The 22,915-nt window shown below is 43.7% G+C and overlaps 1 protein-coding gene across 4 annotated transcripts in view; it reads right to left on the bottom strand.

Annotated features, from left to right (window-relative positions):
* The window catches only part of LOC147234534 (cyclic AMP receptor 1), a 66,537-nt gene that overhangs the window by 10,390 nt on the left and 33,232 nt on the right, over positions 1 to 22,915 (bottom strand). For 2 of the 4 annotated variants that reach the window (XM_086145029.1, XM_086145030.1), the window contains exon 12: positions 8,924 to 9,071. The exons of 1 other annotated variant lie outside the window; for it this stretch is intronic. In XM_086145029.1, the coding sequence (XP_086001155.1) occupies positions 8,924 to 9,071 (148 nt within the window). The remainder of the gene's footprint in view (positions 1 to 8,923; positions 9,072 to 22,915) is intronic. One more of the 4 variants, XM_086145031.1, reaches the window with a different exon arrangement.

Here is a 22,915-nt window from a genome sequence, read left to right as displayed (position 1 = left end):
ATTCATTTTATAAAACAATTACTGTAAATTGATAAACTTCATTAATTATTTAGTGATAGGACGGGATATTATGCTCAGGTCACTTGGATGCTGAGGAGGATGCTTATCCATAAGTGAGGCTACAAGCCAACAGTTCACCAGTTCAATGAAAGCATATCGAATTATGGATGTGCTGAATTTTCCCCAGGTTTTTTGTTTAACTTCTGTTTTTACTCCGCTTGAATACTAGTAATTAAAATTGGAGTCTCTATTGATATTATATAGTCTGATTTTTCTACATAGCATGTAAAATTGCCTGCATCCAGGTTTTCCCTTAATATTTGAGGTCAGTGAAATAATGTTGTAAAACAATAAAAAGTAAGTGTAGTGTATTTTGTGTATTTTCACAAATAAATTCTACATCCAAGTTTTGTCAGCTGCATGTCAGTTGACATGGAACATAGCATCCCATTTAGTGGTTTTTAACAAAGCCAATATCAATCATTGGAAAATAAATCGCTGGATTGGCCTTGGGATCTGGGCGTTTGCGGGGAACATTTACAGGTTGCCATAAATTCACTTTAAATGAAAGATAAAAGGTTTATTACTTAGCAATATGTTCTTTAAGTGCCTGACTAATAATCACAACAAATTTCTGTTGTTTTTTTTAACCAAGATGAAGCTGAACAAACGGAGGAGAAAAAAAGGTGCTATCAGGGAGCTTTAGACTGGCAAACCTTCCATCTTTTGCCAGTCTTTGTCTGCTAAAAGAGGTTTGAGTCAGATGGGACAGAGGTGTCAGTGGGCAACAAACCGAGTGCAAGGGTTCATTGATGTTCACAGAGGTTTTTCTTTTAGGCCACGGGCTTAAAAATCTTTCTACAATGAGTTTTAAGTCAAAAGTTGCGAGGAACTCTGACGACTGGATGAAACTCTGCAACAGGTAGCAAGGCAGACAATCTTCTTATTTCGATGGGCGTTTAACTGTCTGTAAATTTGTACCTGAGGCTAATCTGAATATGGCTTTTATTACAAAGCACAGGTTATCACACAGAGGAGGAAATATCAAGGTTAAGGAGCTGAAACTAGACAGAGAAACCAGATTTTGTCTGTCCCACTTCTAAATGACTGATAGCAGTGATCTCGTTGCATTGTTTACAAGGAAGAAGACATTATGCCATTTCCTACTGGGGTATTTTAATGTGGACAACAATCCACTGAGGACAAAACATCATGGGTAAATACACAGTTTTTCCCCAATATTTGCTGGCTTAGCCTGGACATAATGTAAGATGAGAGTGATCGCAAGACATAAGGGAATTGGGATCAGCTTTTTCTTGCCTGAAAACTCGCATACACTCAGAAAAGGAGTGAGAGGTGAGCTCATTGCAGAGCCACAGGCAGTTCAGCTATATGGCTAGAATGCAGATCAATATCAGGAAAGGAGAGAGAATGAGGTGGGGAGAGAGAGAGAGCGAGAGGGAGCGTACACATGTGGGAGATGCAACACAAAGGAGAAAGGCAGAAATCATGTAAGAGAGATAAATGCCAGAGATGCTGTAACGGGAACAGAAGAAGCAGGCAAATAGGCACATGCATGCAGAGATAACATGGAGATAGCAAGTGAGGAGGAGGACAGTAGTTGAGACCTGCTGCTGAAGAGCGGGAAAAACAACTGAGAACTAGATAAAGCAGAAGTACAGTCGCAGTCACATAACAGTGCTTTTACATACATGCTCGAACCGAGATTCAAAATATGGTCTGTCAGTAATAGGAGGAAGCTACTTGGAAATGACTGCATGTAAGAAAGAAAGAAACCAATTTGCATAGTATTTGGGAGAGTACATTTTTGACCTGATTGCTCAGAAATTAGTGTTTAAGTGAGTTTCAGTAGTTTTGAAAAATTGCCAGACTAATATATGTTTGTTAGGTGAAGCTCTATGGCTTTGCTGAAGTCTTTCTCATTGGTTACCTTTTGTTAGTTCATTGATATTTTTAGTTGGAATTTAGTTAACATCCCTGCTCTAAATTTTACATATTTATTGAACATGAGAGATGGGTTCTGCATTTTAGAGGTCCGGATACCAGGATGTATGTACTACACAAAAATGCTGACATTAAGTTAAAATGTTGAGGTGTGAATTGGTTAACAGGCTCATACCTGACCAATGGAGTTAGTTAGCTGTGCTAGTTTATCAAATACAATGCCCTAATATTTGTCTTCTATTTTTAAGCAGTCTTCTATTGCTTTCCAAAGAAACGAATGGATTTCTTGAAATTAACGTTATATAACCAGAAGAAACAGCAAAAGGGCTGTGTATTCCCTTTTTTTCAAATAGAAAGAGATATAAAAGCTCATTCCTTTCTCAAGGCCCCTCCATAGAACCTTGTGACTGACATCTACCTTTTTCCAAACTATAATCAAGAAGGGGAACCAGGACCTTCGAAAAATACATTTTTTGTACAGATAGCCTGATAGTCAGACTGTACATCCTTATACAGAGCTGATTATGGCCAAAATGCTAATGATTATTTTAATCAATACTGAAATTGCTATAACCTCAATTTTTCATTGATTTAAAGGACCATGTAAATTTTATTGCACTCTCACATTTTATTGAATCACACTACTATTTATTTGAATATGTCTTAAGCCCCCATTTTTGAAAGAGGACCATTAAAATTTATATTTTAGATTTATTTTTTCATACAGTCGGTGATAAAAAAAAATCATGAAGCAAATGTCCCTTTATGATGTTATGAAAATAAATCCGGATTTGACAACCACACTGCAAGAAAAGTGTTGGACACACACCTTTCTATCGGAAGGATATGCCTTGCTCCTTCACTGATCAAGGTTGCGATGAGAAATTTAGAGAGAGGGCAAGATCTGTGGCATTTTATCAGATCCTTTGTTGAGCAATCCTAATGCATTCAGGACCCACATCTTTTGGTAGCTATAACTGCCCAAGTGTTTAACTGCTTCCGTAATGTTGGGACCTTCTGATTCTCCTTAAGACTTATTTAATAGCAATATCTTGGTTAGAGGTAATCTTGGTTTCTTATGTCCATTGAATTTTCCAATCTTTCCTGATGTTTTATGTCAATATCTACTGAAGCTTTTCTCTTGATGTTAGCACTGGGTTGAATTTTCTCATCAACGCTCTATTTTCATTTAAGTGAAAAACACTTGATAGTAAATGCTGACACAACTTCACCTTTCTTTCCCAGGGTGTTCTGACATGGCTGCGTGTCATATAGTGTTTTCTTTCCCCTAAAAAAATAAATTTTCTATCATCTAGTTCAGCTGTCATTTATGTTTTTTCAAGGCTTCGAGAAAGCTGTGACAAGACTGCCAGTGCAATTGTTCTTTATAAGAATGTATCAAAATGTTCCAGTGGACAATCATTAAGGATTTTTGTAATTGTTTGAAAGGCCAACTTTTGATTTTTTAGTGTGATGATGACTTGAGTTGACAGATGCTTGTACTTTATATTGGCAGCCCAAAAAAGCTACCATCAGATACAAGTGAGACACCTACAACAGACTTGTTACCTGCTCAATTTGTGATGGAATCTTGTGGGAACCCATGACGAGTGACCATGGAGCTGCTTGTCTGTAAAATGTCCAATTACTGTAAGGCCTCTGAAAATGAGGGTCTATGTAAATACTGGTGTAACTCCTTCATTGTTAAAGCCATATTGTTTTGGAAAGTAACTGTCTCTCAATGTTTTTTATGCCTATGAACCAAACAGCACTTCAGAATACCCACCATTTCTGGAGTCCTTGGAGGAGCTGCTAGAGATCAATTCTACTGTGGCCTCCCTTGTTCTACTGGGGGACTTCAACACCAAATGGGCAACAACAGTGAGACTTGTAAGGGTGTGTCTGTGAGGTATAAACCTTCCCCATCTGAACCCTGAGCCCTGTTTTGTTATCGGACTCCTTTGTTCGCCATGGACCGTCCATAACAAAGAGTATGGTTAGACATAAAGGTGAGGATATGTGCACTTGGCACCATCAAACGCTAGGCCGCAGTTTGATGATGGACTTTACGGTCATCAGACTTGTGACCACATGTCACAAGTGAAGAGAAGAATGTAGCTGTCAACTGATTGCCACCGAATGTTGAACTGGCTCCAATGGTGGGGAAGGATGTAGGTCTGGCAGACCCAAACATGTTGTGAGGATCTGTTGGAAACATCTGGCAGAGTCCTCTGTCAGAGAGACAGGGGACTGTCTTCAATATCAACCTCCAGCAGATGAGGCTGGAAGTCGTAGTGGGCCATGTTCTTTGCCTCCATTTTTGAGCCGGCAGACCGGAGATGTGGCTCTCAGGTGGTCTTTGCCTGTAGAGGCCGTCACCCCCTGAGCCCCTTGGTGGATACCAGCAATCAAGGATGCTGTCACGCTGAAAAAACAATCCCGTTAAACCTTTTTGACCTGTGGGGCTCTGGAAGCAGCTGACAAGCGTTGGCAGCCCGAGAAGAATGCAGCCTTTTGCTCATCACTGAGGCAAAAACACAGGCATGGAAAGAGTTTGGTGAGGCCATGGAGAACAACTTCTGGATGGCTTCACGGAGATTCTGGTCCACCATCCAAAAGCTAAGGAGGGAGAAGCCGCGCACTCTCAGTACTGTGTACAGTTGGGATGGCATGCTGCTAACCTCGACTATAGTCTGCAGAGAGAATACTTTGAAGACCTCCTTAATCCAACTAACACGCCTTCCAAAGAGGAAGCAGAGTCTTGGGAACTCTGGGGTGGGCTCCCCCTGTCTCTTGGGCTGAAGTTGGTTAAAAAGCTCCTCGGTAGCAGAGCTCCAGGGGTTAATGAGATCTGCCCTGAGTTCCTCAAAGCCTCTGGATCGTTCCACAGTGCCTCTGGATCAGCAAACCAGGATGGTGGTCCTCCTGTTTAAAAAGGGGGGAGGAGGGTGTGTTCCTACTACACGGGATCACAGTCCACGGCCTCTTTGGAAAGGTCTATTCAGGGGTCCTGAAGAGGAAGGTCCATTTGGATAATTGAACCTGTGATACAGGAGGAGCAGTGTGGTATTCTTCCTTTTAACAGAATAGTAGTCCAGCATTTCTACCTCAGCAGGGTTCTGGAGGGTCCATTGTACTTGGCTCAAACAGTCAGTTTGCCCCACTAGTGTCTTGTTGTCTTGCAGAAGACATTTGATCGTGCTCCATGGGGAGTCCTGGGTGGGTGGGCGGAGGGGTACTCTGACAATATGGGGTACCACCATGACCCATGATACAGGCCATTTTTTCCATGTACGACTTGTGTCAGAGCTTGGTCTGCTTTTATGGCAATAAGTCAGATTTGTTTACAGTTAAAATTGGACTCTTTCCAGGATTGCCCTTTTTCACTGATTCTGTTCATAATCTTTATGGAAATAATGTCTGGGCACAGTCCAGGAATCTGGGAACCAGGTTTGGGGGCCTTGGGATTAGGGCTCAGCTTTTTGTTGATGATGTGGCCTGAATGTGATGTGACTGGGATAAAAATCTGGGCCTCCGAATCCGAGATCATGGTCCTTAGGTTGAGTGCCCTCTCTGGGTCTGGGAGGAGATCCTATCCCACGTGGAGGAGTTCAAGTATCTCGGGATCTTTTTCACGAGTGAGGGAAAATGGAGCAGGAGATTGACAGGCAGGCCAGCGCAATGTCAGCAGTAGTCCAGACTATGCATCTGTCTGTCATGGTAAAGAAGGCGTTGAGCCAAAAAGCAAAGGTCTTGATTACTGTTCAATCTACATTTCAATGCTCAACTATGATCACGAGTTGTGGGTAGTGATCAAAAGAATGACACCGTGAATGCAAGCAGACGAAATGAATTTCCCTTGCCGGTATCCAGACTCTCCCTAGAGATAGGGTGTGGAGCCAAACCGTCCGGGAGGGGCTCAGAGTAAAACCACTGTTTCTCCACATCAAGAGGAGCCAGGTCAGAATACCTCCTGGATGCTTCCCTGGTGAGGTGTTCTAGGCACATCCTCCCAGGAGGATGCCTCAGGGAAGACCCAGGATATGCTGGAGGGACTATGCCTCTCAGCTAGCCTGGGAAGGCCTACAGATTTCTCGGAGGAGCTATACAAAGTGGTCCGGGGGGGGGGGGGGGGGTCTGGATCGCTCTCCTTAGGCTGCTGCCCCTGCAACTTGACCCTGGATAAGTAGCAGAAGATAGATGGACAGATGGACCTCTGGTCTAATTTTATTTGACCATGCAGGTTATTTCAATTAGGTGATGTTCTACAGAGCCTTCCTATAATGAATGGGAAGATATATATGATTCTTCTTGGCCTTCACACTTATACAAAATCTAAGTTTGTGGTTTGTCGAGTGGTCAAAAAAGCCATGACTTACAGGCATCCTTTGCCTTTGCATTTCCTTCTCACATCTCCTGATTTAATATGAAATAATTCCAACCCACATTTTTTTTTTCATTTCACCTTCATGTTCAATACTAGATTAGTCTAGACTTGACATGTAGATTTGTGTGCATGGTGCATACAAATCCACATGAAAGTTACCCAAAATGATGCCAAAACATATCAATCACCTCCCTGTGGATTACAGTTGATTTAGGAGGTATTGGATTTTACTGACAACAATCTTCTCTGAGTTAAACCCACACTTTAAACTTCGATGTTTATTTTATTGTTGAAAAGCATAACTGTAACCCAAAACAGTCCATTAAATGAGTATTCTAATCCCATGTCACTCAAATTGTAACAACACAAAGCTGATTGACAATCTGCAATGCTCCAAAATCCAAAATTGACCCAAATGATAGCCCTGACTGACGATGCCCCAGCACATATCTGTTATACTACCGCCAATGAAGCGCAGTGGTCAATATTTTCAATTTGCTCAGTACCTGGAAAAGGTATGATCTGAAGTTGTCCTGCACCTTACTGTTTTTAACCCCATACACACAAGTGGACAACAGCTATGGATTTGGTGTGTGTCCTTTCTGGGTTTGGTTAGGATGGGATATATATCACAGCAGTTTTAGTGAGGACGCAATTGCAACTCTTGCGGCGTATATTAAGGCTAACTACTACACAAATGCAAATCTACTTAGAAATGCATGTGATCACGCTGTATGGCAGGCACCATGGAGTAGACTGAGACGCAGAAACCAAGACAGAAAGCGAGACAGAGCCAGTAGCTGCTCACTGGGGGTTGGGGTGGTGATGAGGCGTCTGATGAAAGCGCAGATTTGTTGCATTGAGGAAGGGATGTTTTGACGCTGTTACAACCCCACATCCCACCATCGCCACCTCCTTCTCTGCTTTACCCCTCCTCTCCACCGCCAATCTCACACCTGATGTGAGGGGGCTGCTGGGAGTCACATGCCAAGATGAATAACAACCGGCTGTTAGACACAAACACACACGGTGCCTGTCTGCCTCTCCGTCTCTCTCTTCCGCTGTCGTCCTCCTTCTCTTGTTCTCTCTCTTTCTCTGACACGCACAAACCGCATTTTCCCCATGATTTACGAATGCACCGAGATTCCATTTCACTCCTGTGTCTCCCCGTCTCTCTCGCCCCACTCACCACAGTGAAACATTGACATTTGGGTTGAAGGTCATACCACACATTCCACTCTTCCACATTGTGCTCATGACCAGATATCAGCCTGGTTGGTGATACCAAGTGGGTGACAATGTGTGAGCGTGTGTGTGTGCAGACAGGGACCACAGGGATTTTTTTTTTTTCCAAGACACTCGCTCGATATCAGCTCTGCCTCATATCTGCAAATATTGTCAATATTTGGAGATTGAGACAAATCTGTAGAGAACAATATTGATTGTGGTGTTTATTGAAATGCATCCAATGATTTTTTTTGTGGTTCAAATGTAAAAACATCTTCCTTATGGTAATATTGTTACCAATACCATTCCCGGGGAGAATGGATTTATTATTTTACTATTGATAAAGGAATTTTATTATTTGGAATATTTTCTTGTAAACCTGATGCATTATCTGGTGAAAATATGACAAAGTACCTTTCAGTCAACTTGAACTTTTAAAAAGAATCAGGTCTTCCTCATGTCAACGGCCTTATAGTACAGTTATAAAAGTCACAGTCATTTATAATGAAATATTCTGTTATGGCATGGTGAATCAATTCCTCATTTGTCGTTTAAAAAAATCACAGTCATTACATTTTCCTCTAACCTTACTGAAATTGCTTGCATGAATCCAAAACCGTAAGATATCTCTCTATCTATCAGGCAGTTGAGGGAACCAGCAGTATTCACATCAATGGCTTTTCTCTTTTTTAAATGCAAACTTAGAGATTGATTATAAAAACTCTTTAAAGCCATCATTACTTTCGGCACTTTATTGGATATACGTATAGGTAAACCTAAAGAAAATCTGAAAACCGAAGCAGACTTGTTACTTTGAGCATCAGCAACCTGCTGCAGACCCTAGCAGTACACTTAAGGGCAAGGGCGTTCACACTCGTACTTCTGCGATTAGCACATTATACTATTATAACATACAGATGGCATTAAATAAAAAGACCCGGTTGTCCGGGTGTTGATTTATAATGGTCTCTGATCTGGACTCCAAGCAGCTTGATATATATTTTAAAATTCAGCAGCTCGCAGTTGCTAGTCTAGTAGTGGGTAAGGGTCATGTTCTTTGCACCAAATGAAAGGTAGCTTTTAACACGGGAAAGCCCTGCCAGCTCAAATAACAACCAGAAAAAAGATGTGGGACGCTTCAGATTGTCTGAAGAAGAATCACTGCATCTGCCCTTAGTCTATATAAAATCAAAAAGATTTTAGAAATTTTATTTTTAGATTAAAAAAGCTTCACAGTGTAATGTCACGATTAAACTAGTTTGCGGTACAGTCATGATATTTTATGGTGTTCAGTGTATGCACGTTCCTGTAAGGGACGACGTAGGTGTGTACACATACACCTACCTGCATACCAGTCGGGCTCAGCAGGCTCCACCAGTCCCTGTCCAAGCCAAACACAAACGCATTGGCCAAGCCATGAAGAGGCGCTGACAGGACATGCAACAGGGTGAGGGGGAAGGACAGATCCTTAGGGTACAGTGCATTGTGGAGCCTGGTAGACGAGAGGGAGATAAAAAAAAAGTATTAAGTGTTGAATTCAACCATGAAAAAAAAATAAAAAAATAACGATAAGGTATGAGGAAGCATCAAAGGTGAGGGAGGAGTAATTTAAGGAGAAGTCACAGAGATACGAGAGACAGAAACAGGATAAAGGGAAAAACAGAAAGCAAGCGGTTGACAGAGCGAGCGAGAGAGTGAAAGAGGACGAGTGAGTGACAGAGTGAGGGACAGGGTGAGAACGAGAGGTAATGAGAGCGAGTGTCAAAGGCAGAAAAAGAGGGAGAGAGGAAGCGGAAAAGGGGAGGGCGAAAGAGCGAGTGAGCTTTATATCAGCGTTTAAGAGCCCATTAGGCAGCGTGAGACGTCTGGGCTGACACATTCTTGGCTGCCGCTTCAACAGCACGCAGCACTTACAAGGACAGGGAGAAGTGTAGCGCTCGCTTCCCTTCCTATACTTCCTCCTGTTTCTCTAATCTCAGTTTTCTGCTTATCCGGACCAAACTTTACCATCTTCACCTCGTTCTTTATTCCTTACGCATTCGCTACAAACTGCATCTTGACATCCGGCCGTGATCAACTATTCTATTTTTTCTATTTCATTCTTTTAATTCCCCCCTCTGTGCGTATCGCACTGTGAGCCTGGGGCATGACTCCGAGGAGAATCTGATATTGTGTATGGTTGCAAACTAATGGCTGCCTCCGAGAATGATGCTGCTCAGCCATTAACCCCGGATTAACCCTGTATTAGTGCTGCTCGCCAGGTTAGCATGCCGCTAATGTCTTTTATTGATCTATTAGCGAGAGAATCAAACCGTAAGCGGCTCACAGGTTTTTTTTTGTATGTTGTTTTGCGTTGGGTGCGCAGAGTGAACTGAGTGGCCGCAGTGGTTGACCTCAGGGCTGGGAGAGTCATCTCCAAGCTACTTGTCTCCCACAAGGGAGAAAAACACAAACCGAACCACTGGAGGACAAGGACTATATTGTTCTGCAGTGTGAGGAACTACTGTGACTAATCTCTGTGTGACTGTCGCTGTGACAGCCTTGTTTCAAAATATTTTAAGTAATAACAGTTTTAATGAAATATTTTGGCTACAGAACTGCTTTTGTGTTTTGGACCTATATCCCCATTATTGACTTCACTAATGCCAATATACAACACATTCCATGCAACCCTATTTTATTAGTCATTATTTAACTTGGTTAACAGCAGACGTTAAGAATTCCCCTCATTATAAGTTTCCAGAATACTTTTTTCATTATTTAGTGGATTTTTCATTTTCTATAAGAAATTTAATTTTAGCCACTGAACTGCAAATACATTATGTAGTAGTTTGTGCAGTAATACCACAATATTTGACTTCAGAATTAGGTCAACCTTTAAATAAAAAAACAACAAACAAAAAAAAGATATTCCCATGCTATTTAAATATTCCTCCGATGATAATCTGTGACTTGCCTGGAAACACTTCCTTGGCTGAAACATCATTTGTAAAAAGCTTCATTTATGCTTGCGTGAAACTTATGAGAGCCATTCACTGCTAGTGGCGGAGACCACGAAGATTAAAAACAGTTTAGGGGATAAATCAATTTAAATGCAAAAACACAAAAATGGTCGTTTCTAAGCGATCACAGCGGAGAATCACTACTAAAAACCAAATATAAATAATTTAAGCTTAACCAGTGTAGTTATATCAGAAATTTGACTTCCTAAGTCCTAATCAGAGAGATAAGAAAAGGACAAACAACAAAGTGCGACCCCGCGTAAGCAACCAGCAATATTTCAGATCAAGAAGTGGCTCGGCTCAATTCTTGATTAGGCTCATTCTGTACAAACTCAAATCTCAAATTCAACACCACTCGACGTAGATTCTCCAACATTTGATTCATGTTAACATTTTTCATCACCTAACTCTCCAACTTGCATAAAACCATTCTGTCACCAGTGAGGATAAGATAGAGAACCAGTGGGTGAGATGTGAATCAAAAGTAATTTGAATGCGGCATGGATCTGTTGTGGTGATAGAGGGGCTGAGCCAGGAGACAAAGCTCTCATCTTACGTTTTAACCCTCACCTACAGCCACAAGCTTTGGGTGGTGACCAAAGAATGAGATCACTTATGGGCTTAGACTTACCCCTGGATTCCACCAGATCTGTCTGCACCGCATTCCAGCTGCGACGCGGTTTTGTTCAGTCTTCGGTGTGGTTTCGTATCCCACTGGGAGCATTTCAGAAGCAGAGCGATTTGTCAACCCAGACTTGCTGAAGTGATCATTTTCCCTGATGTTTCTTCTTCTATCATGGATAAGAAGCATTGTCTAGTTAAATTGTTTCCTGTTTGTAGCTTTAAATCCTGGTTATCGATGTTATTTCTTACTTTATTTCTGCCGCATTCCACAAATAAGTAAATACAGTCCGCTTACTTTGGGTTTTCTACAAACGAAGCTCTCGTCGTTCATTGTGAAAATCTTCTGAGCAGCGGGTTTTTAACCTGGTCTCTTGAGCATTTTTCGAGTGGACTTATCCGATGTAATAAATACACATTTGCCATGTTTTGAAAATCACCCAGATGTTATGCTATTTTTGCATCTGACTTCCTGCTCCCCTTGATCTCCTCTGTGCAAATTGACACAGCTTTTGTCAAAAATAGACTTGGCACTGAATTCAAGAAAAATCAAGAGGGGAGAGTTGCTTCGAGCATTGTCTTGAACGGTGATAGACTCTGCCAGCCCTGTTGGATACAACACAGGGCAGATGGACCTCAGGGAATCCAGCCTTCGGTGATAAGGGTGAGGAGCTAGAGACATTTGAGCAATCATTGAAGAAACGCTGCAGCTTCACTGTAAGAGGAATCAGCTGAGGTGGTTCAAGCATGTGATTTGTTTACTTCCTGAATGCTCTCTGCTGCATGTGTATTGGGCACGTTCAAGAGGCAGGGGGGCCCTGTGGTTGACCCAGGACTCGCTGGAAAGATTATGTCTCCAAATGAGCCAAGGAACGCCATGGGGACCTGACGAAAGAGCTGGAGTTTTATACTGGTGAGAGGAAAGTCCATGTAACCTGAGTCAAACTGTCAGTTCGTTAGCTGATAGCGTGACCTGGTCCAAGCAGGAGATACGGATGGATGGATGGATGGATGCCCAATTTTTACAGTACACATACAATACATTGCACGTATTTTAACAGTACGGGTTCAAGACACTTTTGTTTGATTTTACGTTTTCTTTTTGGTTATTGCCAATTTTCTGAATTACCCAGAGAAAACTGCAGGTGAGCAGCACAGAAGATGATTATGTAGATTCACCCACAAATCTGGTTATAATCCTCTTTTATCCTCTTTTGCGGCACAAGGTTGTAAGATTTATTTTCTATTAATCTGTCGCCTTGTACCTTCCAGTAACTTTTGAAAAGTTGAAATGGGAGTGAAGCCACAGCCCGGGCTGGCCAGAGGTTAGAATGCATGATTCACTCGGCGCTGTGGGTTGAGTGCCATGGGTACGACCAGTTTAGAATGCAAGTTTGTTGTCCCGAACCCCCATGGGAAATACTGGAAAAATCAATGGACTATAATGCTGCAATATTTTTGGCCATACCTGCTTTAAGTTATTCTGGGTAAGGTGTCAAAGAAATGACAAATACGCATCTTAAAATAAAACCAACGGGTACAGCTAGTGGAGCTTTTGGTGGTGTGTCCAGGCACTTGTCAGCAAAAGGACCATTGTAGAGCGACGCTGCCTGTTTTCTGGGTTAGCCTACTACTGTATCTCAGTGGACCAGACCAGCTGCTGCTCACATTCATTTCACTTCCCATTAAAGGTGAAATAAATCAGGAGTCCCCACACAACCTCCTTAGAGAAGCAGGAAACACACAAAGAGGAAGGCCAGACACACACATTCCTGCCAGTATTTGTGCTGAGGTGTTTACATACAATACAACATAGGTCATATGCATTGAGGACGTAAGGTAGCGAGGAAACACAGTGGATGTGTGCGCATGTGTGTGTGTGTGTGTGTGTGTGTGTGTTTCTCTGAGCAGCGCAACGGTGAGTGTGAGTGGGTCTGTGTGTAAGGGGGCTATTTCTGGCGTCTCATTTTTTTCCTGCTGCCGCAAAGAAACGCAATCGGCGTCCGGGAAACGAGAGCTGGCAGCAAGCAATCATCTGCCTGCCACACACACATACACACACACACGCAACACTGAGCCACACGCACCATGGCAACGGAACAGCCGCAATTAGAGGCAAAGAGCCTTTCCCCTCCATCGAGGGAGAGACGGAGAGCGAAATGAAAGGAAGAAAGAGCGGGCAAGGGAGAGAGAGAGAGCGAGCGAGCGAGCGGGAGAGAGAGAGCGAGAGAGCGAGAGCGAGTGAGCGCGGGAGACGGGAGGGTGGTGGTGGGGGGTGCAGACGAGTGTCAGAGAAACAGCGCTGCACAGGAAGGAGAGTGGTAGGGGAAGAACACAGTAAAGAGGTGAGAATGTGCAAGAGTGACGACGGGCTTAGAGCAGTTGGGTTGGGTGTGGGGTGGGTGGGGGGGGGGGGGTGGATGTGAAGGAGTGAGGAAGAGGAGGATGAAGAAAAAAAAAGACTGCAAGATGTGAGCGAGACAAACAAGAGTGACTATGTGTGAGATACCAAAAATAAGAAGAGGAGAAAAACGCAAGGAGGTTAGGTAGAATGGAGGTGTATGTGCGTGAGTGTGTGTGTGTGGGGGGGTGCTGTTTCTCTTGTGTGAGCTGGGCTAATGAAAGATGAATGAGGGAGGCAGTGGTGGGAAGTGTGTCTGTGGGCGATGCCTGGCTGAGCTACTGTGTGTGTGTGTGTGTGTGTGAGTGTGCGTGCAGCGCAGTCAAGCAAGTCCCACAGTTGGCTTACTAGTGTTGGGGAACTTGCATATTTTGTGTATTGCTGGAGCACATGACCAGCAGCACACACACTCACATAAACAGCGTGTACCTTTGTTGCCACCTGTAAGAATGCAGCGAATCATTAGCACGATCAGAGTCTTTGGGCGGCGCTCGCTTATTCTGACCTTCTATCGATCATGCTGTCAGTCACTCTTTCCCCTCTCTCTCGCCCTCAACATTCTGCACAAACCCTTAATCTGTCTCGCTGTACCCCTTCCAATATCCCACCTTGCCAGTCTATAGCACTTAACAGAAATCAATTTACTTCCATCTTTCTGGGTTCACCTTTCCGTCTTCCTCTAATGGTTGTGATGAACATCCACAGACCACTGAGAGCAACATATTGTAACAGCTTGGGCCAGAACTCCTTCCTGAGAGTGGAAGACAGCCACGCTGACCAAGATCACACCTCCTTCTCTGTCTGACTTTCGTTCTGGATGAATCATACGCTTCAAAGGGCCAAAACAAGGCTCTATTGCCTCACGCAATACTGCTGCTAGCGGGAAATCTGAACTTTTCTCTGACTCAAAGGGATAATTCTGCCAAAAAGCATGTAATCCTTTGACTCCGTGTTAGGTCAGTGTGTGAATCCTGGGGCTGCAATCATAAAGCTTCTGTATACAAAAAGTTGCTCCGAGTGATTGCATTCTAAGAAATTTCACAGAATTATAACATTTCAAATATTTGCAAATTAAATACAAACCTGAATCTCACCGAGTATCCTTTGAATGTTAAAAAACATGCAAAAACAAAAAAACACTGCTAAATGCAGATTCATTCCAGCAGCAACCTGAGGAGCTGGCAACCACTGCTGATGATTGTTGTATTTCTGTCCAAAGGCTCATCATAATGAAGTGGGTTGGTGAGACAGGACAGGACGGAATAAAACCATAAAGTAGTTTACTAAAGACCATACTGACTATAGACTATCTCCTACATGACTCCATCAAGACAAGAGAGGAGAAGCTGAAAATCACAAAGAAAACTGTTAGTCTTTGTTTTTAAAGTAACAAAGACGCTCAGAATTACAGTAGATGAGACAAAAAATTAACTATGAATCCACCCGACAATTTTCCGCTGTTAATCCGGGGGAGGAGTGGTAAGTGATGCATACTTTCCTCCCACTGGCCACTTGCTCCAGCTCTTCTGAGGAAGCCCTGGGGGTGTTCCCAGGCCAGCAGAGAGACATAGTCTCTCCAGCGTATCCTGGGTCCTCCCCGGGGCTTCCTCCTGGTGGGACATGCCTGAAACACCTTGACAGGGAAGCGTCCAAGAGGCATCCTGACGGGATTCCCAAGCCACATTATCTGGCTCCTCTCAGAGCCCCTCCCTGATGACCAACCTCCTCAACCTATCATTAGTGAAAACCCCACAGAGTAAACTCATTTTGGCCGCTTGCATCTGTGATGTCGTTCTTTTGGTCACTACCCACAGCTCGTGACCATGGGTGAGGATGGGAACGTAGATCGACCAGTTAATCGAGGGCTTCGCCTTTAGGCTCGGCTCCATCTTCACCAGCAGTGACCGTTGCTGAGTCCAGATTACTGCTGACGTTGCCTTGATATGCCTGAAAATCTCCCACTCCATATTTCCCTCACCCGTGGACAAGACTTTGAGATACTTGAACTATTTCACTTGGGGTAGGTTCTTATCCCCGACCTGGATGGGACACTCTTTCCGGCTGAGGACTATGGCCTCAGATTCGGAGATGCATATTTCATCATACACTATGTAGAACACAAAAAACACACAAAAAGGCATAGCAGCTGGAACACTGCACCGCTGGCCCAGAGGGATCCTCAGACTGAGGGGAAGTAGGAGGACTTTTAAATGGCTTCAAAGTTTTTGAAGTAGAAATGACAATGGTGTTATGCAAAAGAGGTAGGAGAAATATTCTCCATAAACTGAATAACAAAGGTTCAAAATCTTTCAGCCCCCAATCTCACAGCTGTTTAAAAAACACCCACATCATGTACCTTCAGTATGAGGCCTTAGCAAATACATACCTATTTATAAATTTGACTAACGTGTATTATAGATTTAATAAACACATGATGCGCATTTGGTATCCTTCATCGCCAAAAAAGGCTATTTCTAGTAATTTTTTTGGACGTCATCTTTTGTTCAACCACCATGCATTTAAAACCACCTGATAGGGTCACAGAGGAGTAATGATTATGCCAATAATCTGCTTTTGCACTGTAGGAACTGTTTACTGTTCCAAGATCATTTTAAGGAACTAAGCCCTTTCGTGCACTTGGACAGCATAGGAACTTGGAAACACGGCCTTCAATTCCTACAACCATCTTAGCTCATACTCCGAGGCAGGGTCTCTTTACAATACCATGAGGACAAACATGATATACGTGCTTGGCGATTGGTAGAACTAACAAGCCACGCCCATTACCAGGTACTTCTAGCAGACTGTGGAGTGCCATTTTTCAAACTGTTGCAGGCACTGGTCAGCAGTTTTCTTGCGACTTGCGCAAAAGTTGGCAGAACCGGCGAGAAATGGACAAATGAAGAGGTCCAAGGTCCTCTGGCCTGCTGCGCCACAGAGAGAATTTTGAGGGCTTGCAGCAGAACATAAACATTTTCGCCAAAATGAGTAGAGAGTTAACTAACTGCAAGGTTTTTACCACCACGAAACAGTGCAGGGACAATAAAAACAATTAAACCCATTTGATAGTCCATAGTGATTATTTCCGCAATACAGAACATGAATGCTGTGGCAACTTGGCTCTCCAGACAGTCCATGTTGTCTTCCTCTTCTTTGTGATTGTTGGTTTTTGAGTGTGGCGCTAAAGGTACATATTTCAGGCGCTTGCATCACACCAGTCCCTACAATTGTCCCTCACTGCCTTTACGAATGCACAGCTTAAAGGTTACCCTGGAGGGGGGCAGTTCATAGAACAACATTTAAGCAGGACAGTTCTTGGAACTGGGATCTTGGCCCTTTTCTTTCTAAAAGCAGTTATAGTCATTAAATATATATTCTTAATTCACACCCAACAGAGTGGCAACAATCTTGCAGTGATTGTCTGTAGGAAAACCTTAGTTGGTGCTGAAAAAATGTCACTGAGCTATACAAGTTTGCTTTGCTTATTATATCAAAAGAATTTTGGGAACCAAGAAACCGCCCTTGCAGTTATAGATTTTATTCATGAACTCAATGGGGGAACTGTATGACTTACAATAAAAAATCAGGCACTCCCAAAGTCCATCCTCTGTCTGGTCAGATCCTTAAATTTATAAAGGTCTCTTTTCTTAAAATGTAACTTTCTTTGGATAATTCCACTTCTGGATGCCTACAGACTATGGATGTAGAATATGACAGGATAAAGGCACAACATTACGTGCTGAAACCAATTATACCAGTTAGCAAAACATTTTAGGACTTGGCTGTAAATTGGTGGAAAGATTTACATAATCATAATTTGATCAGTAGGAAACACAACATTTTGGGAGCCCAGAACAGCTCATTCATTCAGTCATTGTTCCAACGCTCATCCAGTGCCAAGCTGCGGTTGCAGCAGACTAAATAGGTCAACCCTTGTAGCCCTCCCCCCCCAATGATGTGCTGTCACACTTTCTTGGGGACCTCAAGATGTTTTACAATTAGATGGGAAATAAAATCCTTACAGCATATTGTGGGTTGACCATGGGACTGCCTACTACTTGGATGTACCAACCTCCAACCGGAAGGTTGGCGTTTCAATCCCCGGCTCCTTCTGTCTGCATACCAAAGCATCCTTCACCAAGACGCTGAACCCCCAGTTGCTCTCAGTGGTTTGATTAGCGCCCTGCATGGAAGCCCTGCAGCCATGGGTGAGTTAGTGTGTGTGTGTGAATGGCTGAATGTGATCCAGCGTAAAACGCTTTGGAACCACTAGGTGATTAAAGCGCTATATAAATGGGAACAATTTACCATTTACCATAAAGGGCAGCTCTAAAAGAGCCCGGCACTCACTGGAAATATGGTCAGTGATGTGCACAGAATGCAGATACACAGACAGTGTTTATACAGAGCATAGGCGGCTCCTAACAGGAACTCCAGGACCCCATAATCAGTAGCATCCCTTACAAGAAGCCCCAGTATCAGCTGTCATTTTTCCCAATATCCTGGCACACGCTTTCCCCCTGAACCTTCGCAATGATATCTCCAAACTTCTCCAATATGCAAGACTTGGTGCTCTTCATGAGACCCCTGGGACAACCATGCTCAAAGGGGCTTCTTCTTCTGCTTAACAACCTCCTTCATAACCTACCAACAGTTTCTCAGGTAGCTGCCACAACAATCACTGATAACTGTCTGAGCACAGTTCTGGGAATTTGCTACCTTAGGTTTAGGTTCTTTGCCCAGGTGAGTGTTGGATGTCTTCTGGCAGACCAAAAGACTAACCAGGTGGTGCCCCATACAAGACATTTCCCAGCAACTCCAAGAAGGCTGGATACTCTGACAGACTGTGCACAGATAAACGAAAACAACCGTGAGGAATCTCCTTTCCTTCTCACGTAATTGAATCGAGGTGACCCTTTCTTTCAACGGGGAAAACTAACACACTGGCGATCAGCTGGGGACTTGTATCTCCACACCCGCCTAGTGCCTTTCAGCAATTCCAGATAAGAAGAATCAAACCCCCCTCCAGTAACTTGGGTTCGGAGACAATATGCAGAAGAACTTGTATTTCAAATAGTTATTCTGACTCACTCAAATTTAAGTCAATACCTCCTGAGAACTGATCTATGAAATGGCAGGAGATCGCACCTCTGACACTGTATCTCCTTCTTCTCATGCATCCCTGTTGCAGAGGAATCATTTCTGAGCTGGAGGTATGTAGAGGGGTAAATGACCGTCCTCAAAAAACTGAAGGGAAAGGGAGAGGTCTTAAGCATTGGTTTAAATTTCAACATTGTGTGAAAAAACAAGACACAAACTCAACTGCTGGCTGGCTTAAAAATTAGTCAGATTAATTTCAAACTGATGAAGAATGTATTTTATTGTGCACTGTGCATAATTCATGACCTTTAAAGCAGCAAACCTTCAAAACAGACTATCCATTGTTCAGTGACAACATGTGATTGGCCATTTTTAATGTGCATTTAGCTCTGATTCCTGTAAATTGTCAGCGAGAATATTGTGAACTCTACAGCTACGGAGTGTCCTCTCAATAAACATGGACTTGTGCTGTGTGTCTGCTTTCTTGTGCACAATAACTGATAACAAGAACATTATCTATTTTGATCATGAGATTAACATGGGGATCGCTCTCGCAGCTTAGCGTATGACTTAAATTATACGAACACCCACACAGTGCATTCCCACATGCGTTTCTTATAGGGCCCCCGAGTGAACAGTTCAGCGAAAATTTCTAGAATTAGGAAATATAAAACAAAAACGACGGTGTCCAAATGCACACAAACATGCACGAGTGCATGCACATACACAATAACTGTCAAAAGAAGCACACAAAGACCCAAGGGAATAAGCAGCTAACATTCACCATCAGAATAAAACTCAAACAAAGACACATCCTGTTTCCTGGAACACAACACCACTCAACCCACTGTGTCGGGAGCAGCCAGCACACACACACACACACACACACACACACACACACACACACACACACACACACGAATCAGTCGCAAGAAAACACATGCACGATGTACAAAGAACACATTTACAGTGTATGCACGTGCGTGTGTGTGTGTGTGTGTGTGTGTGTGTGTGTATGTGCCGTGAGGGTCTGGTCAGCGATGCCACAGGCTGTGCCTTCGAGGGTTTGTGCACGAGCTCATCCTTATGAGTTGCTGTGGTTCAATATGTGTGTGTGTGTGTGTGTGTGTGTGTGTGTTTGCGCTTACACATGTGTTTGTGACTGAAAAAGAAAGACAGAAAGGGAGAAAGAGAGAATGAGAGAGAGGCAGACAGAAAGAGAGAGAGAGAGAAAGAGACAGAGACAGTAAGACAGACAGAAAGACAGACAGACAGACAGAGGAGGGAGAGCAGATGATAGAGTAGGCTTTAGCGATTCCCCGGAGTGTGAGGCAGCGTTTACGGCACTCTCAGAGCAGCCAGAGTGATGAATATTTAAAGACGTGCCTGAAAGAGCAGAGGGAGGGAGACCAGAATGCGTGTGTGTGTATGTGTGTGTGTGCTTGCTTGCATCTCACACACCCACATGGGTTAAAGTGTGAGCAGACCCAAATGTGTATAGGGGTTATCTAGTCTCTCCTCACTGTTGGTGCTCACCTGCATATACCATGCATGCATGAATGTGGGTCTGCCAGTATGTGCTTGTGGTCTCTTAAAAAAGAAATACAGGTTTATTCAAGGCTTCAATGTAAAATTTACAGGTGTATATGCTTAATTTGCTCTAAGAATATTAGTGTTTTAAATCCTTTCCCAATGGCATGCGTTTGACACTTTGTGTGGTTTTATGTCATTGATTTCATTGTTTACATTTATGCGATCATATTCTTCTCACACCCCGAAATAAACGCAAGACATGCTGTGTATACATCCAACTCGGAACAAGAGTCTGCCCTTGTGTGTTTGTTCTTCACACAACCCTCCAGGCCAAATCTCTGACTTGCTAAATGGGGATGAAATACAGCGTTGCTCTCTCACAATAGGAGACAAATGGCTACAGGCTCTCTGTTCCCGGTTACACACCAATCACACACCGATCACTGACCAAGAGACACTAGCAAGGACTGGATGGAACATTGCAAAGCGTTTTGCCACACACATTACGCAAATATTCTGAAGGCCTCCAAACAACATGTGGCTCCTCCATCATGCAGGTGTTCAAGTACCGGGACGCATCAAACCAAGATGTTTTTTCTGAGCTGTGCGTAAATAAGAGATTTTATCTTTATGTGCTCACCTCTAGTCTGACAAATTACATTAAAATTCTGCTAATCCTGACTTTGCTGGGGACCCCCTGGAGCCCTGTCATAGAAAACTAGGGTTTAGTAATCATTCCTGCAAAGACCGCAGATCAAAGCAGTACAAGACAGAAAGAGAAATGATAAGAGTTTTGCACCCAAATCTGGAAAAAAAAAAATCACATATCAGTATCCTTCAAGTTCCAGACTTCTTTTTGTAAACAGGCCAACAGTTCTACTTTCATCCGGTAAATTGAATGTGAGGGCATAGATAAATAAAAATGCTTGCAGACAAATGAAGATGAGAGTTGGAACCTTGCATGCCGCCTTTTTAGAACCGGGGAACCTCACATGTTAAAGTAAACAAAATACAAAACAACAGATATTAGGGTTTACCGTACAAACCCCATACCAGCCTGTATACAAACACACACCCATGTGCACTGAATGCAAGATGTTCGGAGAAGCGTAGAGGCGAGCAGCGGAAGGAAGGGAGTGTAGAAAAGAAAGCGCAAGCAGGAGCGAGAGGGAGGGAAGGAGAGAAAGAGCACATCCTAGGATGCGGAATACCAAATACAGTGAGATAAGAGTTAATGTATCCCCCCTTCCTCCTCCTTCCCTCCTGTTTGGCTCTCTTTCTTTCTTCCTCCCTCCATCCATCCCTCCCTCCATCCATCCCTCCCACCCGCCTGCCCGCCCGCCTCCCCTCCTCCCCCCCTCCTCCACCTCCTCCCCGTTCTCTTTGAGGGATGAATAATAACTGCTGCTCTGAGATTTCCTTCCTCGTTTTTCAAAGCGCAGAACAGAGATGGGGAAGGTCTGCCTGGCCTGGGTAGCGCATGTGCACACACACAAATGCACACAGTGTTGTTCTCTCGGCTTGCCTGAAGCAGGGAAATCAGATCTCCTCTAAAGAAAGGTCTGGGGGGCCTGTTTTGGGGGGCGGGGGGTACAAAAATCCTCTGGAAGTATGTATAGGCCAATACACACCGGAAAAACCCACACAAAGCATCTACGGAAAGCAATAATAACTTGGGAGGATGTAAGTTGCCTCCTGGAGTGACAGGGTGAGGTCAAGGTTATACAGACGCATCACCAGTTCAAGCTCAGCCGCCAGGACCAATCCATCTGCACTGAAGTGCCCCTTTGCAAGGGGCATAACCCCAATTGCTCAAAGGCAACCTGCCCTCCTACCTCGGGGCTCACTGGAGGTAGCGTTTCCGGACAAAGCATTAAGAATAAGAGAGAAAAATTAGCTCCTAAATACAAGTTTCTTCCCACTTGGTGTCCAAAAAGGGAAGGGGATTGGCGAGAGCGACGCTCACGACAAGAGACGAGCACCTTGTCCAAGAGGACCAATCGCTCATCAAGCAGTAATGTGCCACAGAAATCAGCAGCGAGGTTCCGAGGAGAAGGCTTATTTATGCAAACAGCCGTACAAGCGCGCACAGTAGGAATCTAGACAAGCCTTGTAAACAAACACACACCCACACTATAAAGCACACAGGGGAGGCGATGTGAGAAGCAGACTGTGAAAACTCTAGTCGTGCCCGGGCAGTGCTTACACACATGCATACATACGCACACACACACGAATGCGTGCACACGCACAAACGCACGCAAGCACAATTGCACACACACACACACACACACACACACACACACACACACACACACACACACACAGAACGCACAGGCGAGGAAAAGTAGGAGCGCTTTCCCATTTCAATTCGCAACAGCTGGTGTCGAATTAACACATTTACCAGTGTGCATTTGGAACAGATTAAAATTGCGTGTGTGGCGTGTGACTGTCTGCGTGTGTGCACGCATTTACTTGTGTGTGGCAGCAGATGAGGGGCCAAAACACGGGTGTGTTTGTGTGTGGGAGTGCCTGTGTATTAACGCAATGGATCAGGCAGGGAGAAATGGCAGAGAAAAGAGAGAGAGAGCTCTACCCGACGGCTTTAGCTGCTGCCCTGGGCCGTCTCTCTAAGCCCTGTTTAGGAGGCTTTGGAGCTCAGATAGAAATAATCCCCCA

The sequence above is a fragment of the Fistularia commersonii genome, chromosome 4 (assembly GCF_037954325.1).
Source record: "Fistularia commersonii isolate RoL2024-O1a breed Wild chromosome 4, RoL_Fcom_v1.0, whole genome shotgun sequence".
NCBI classification, from domain to species: domain Eukaryota; kingdom Metazoa; phylum Chordata; class Actinopteri; order Syngnathiformes; family Fistulariidae; genus Fistularia; species Fistularia commersonii.
The sequence above is the reverse complement of the archived record's forward strand: the minus strand, read 5'-3'. Positions and strand labels throughout refer to the sequence as shown.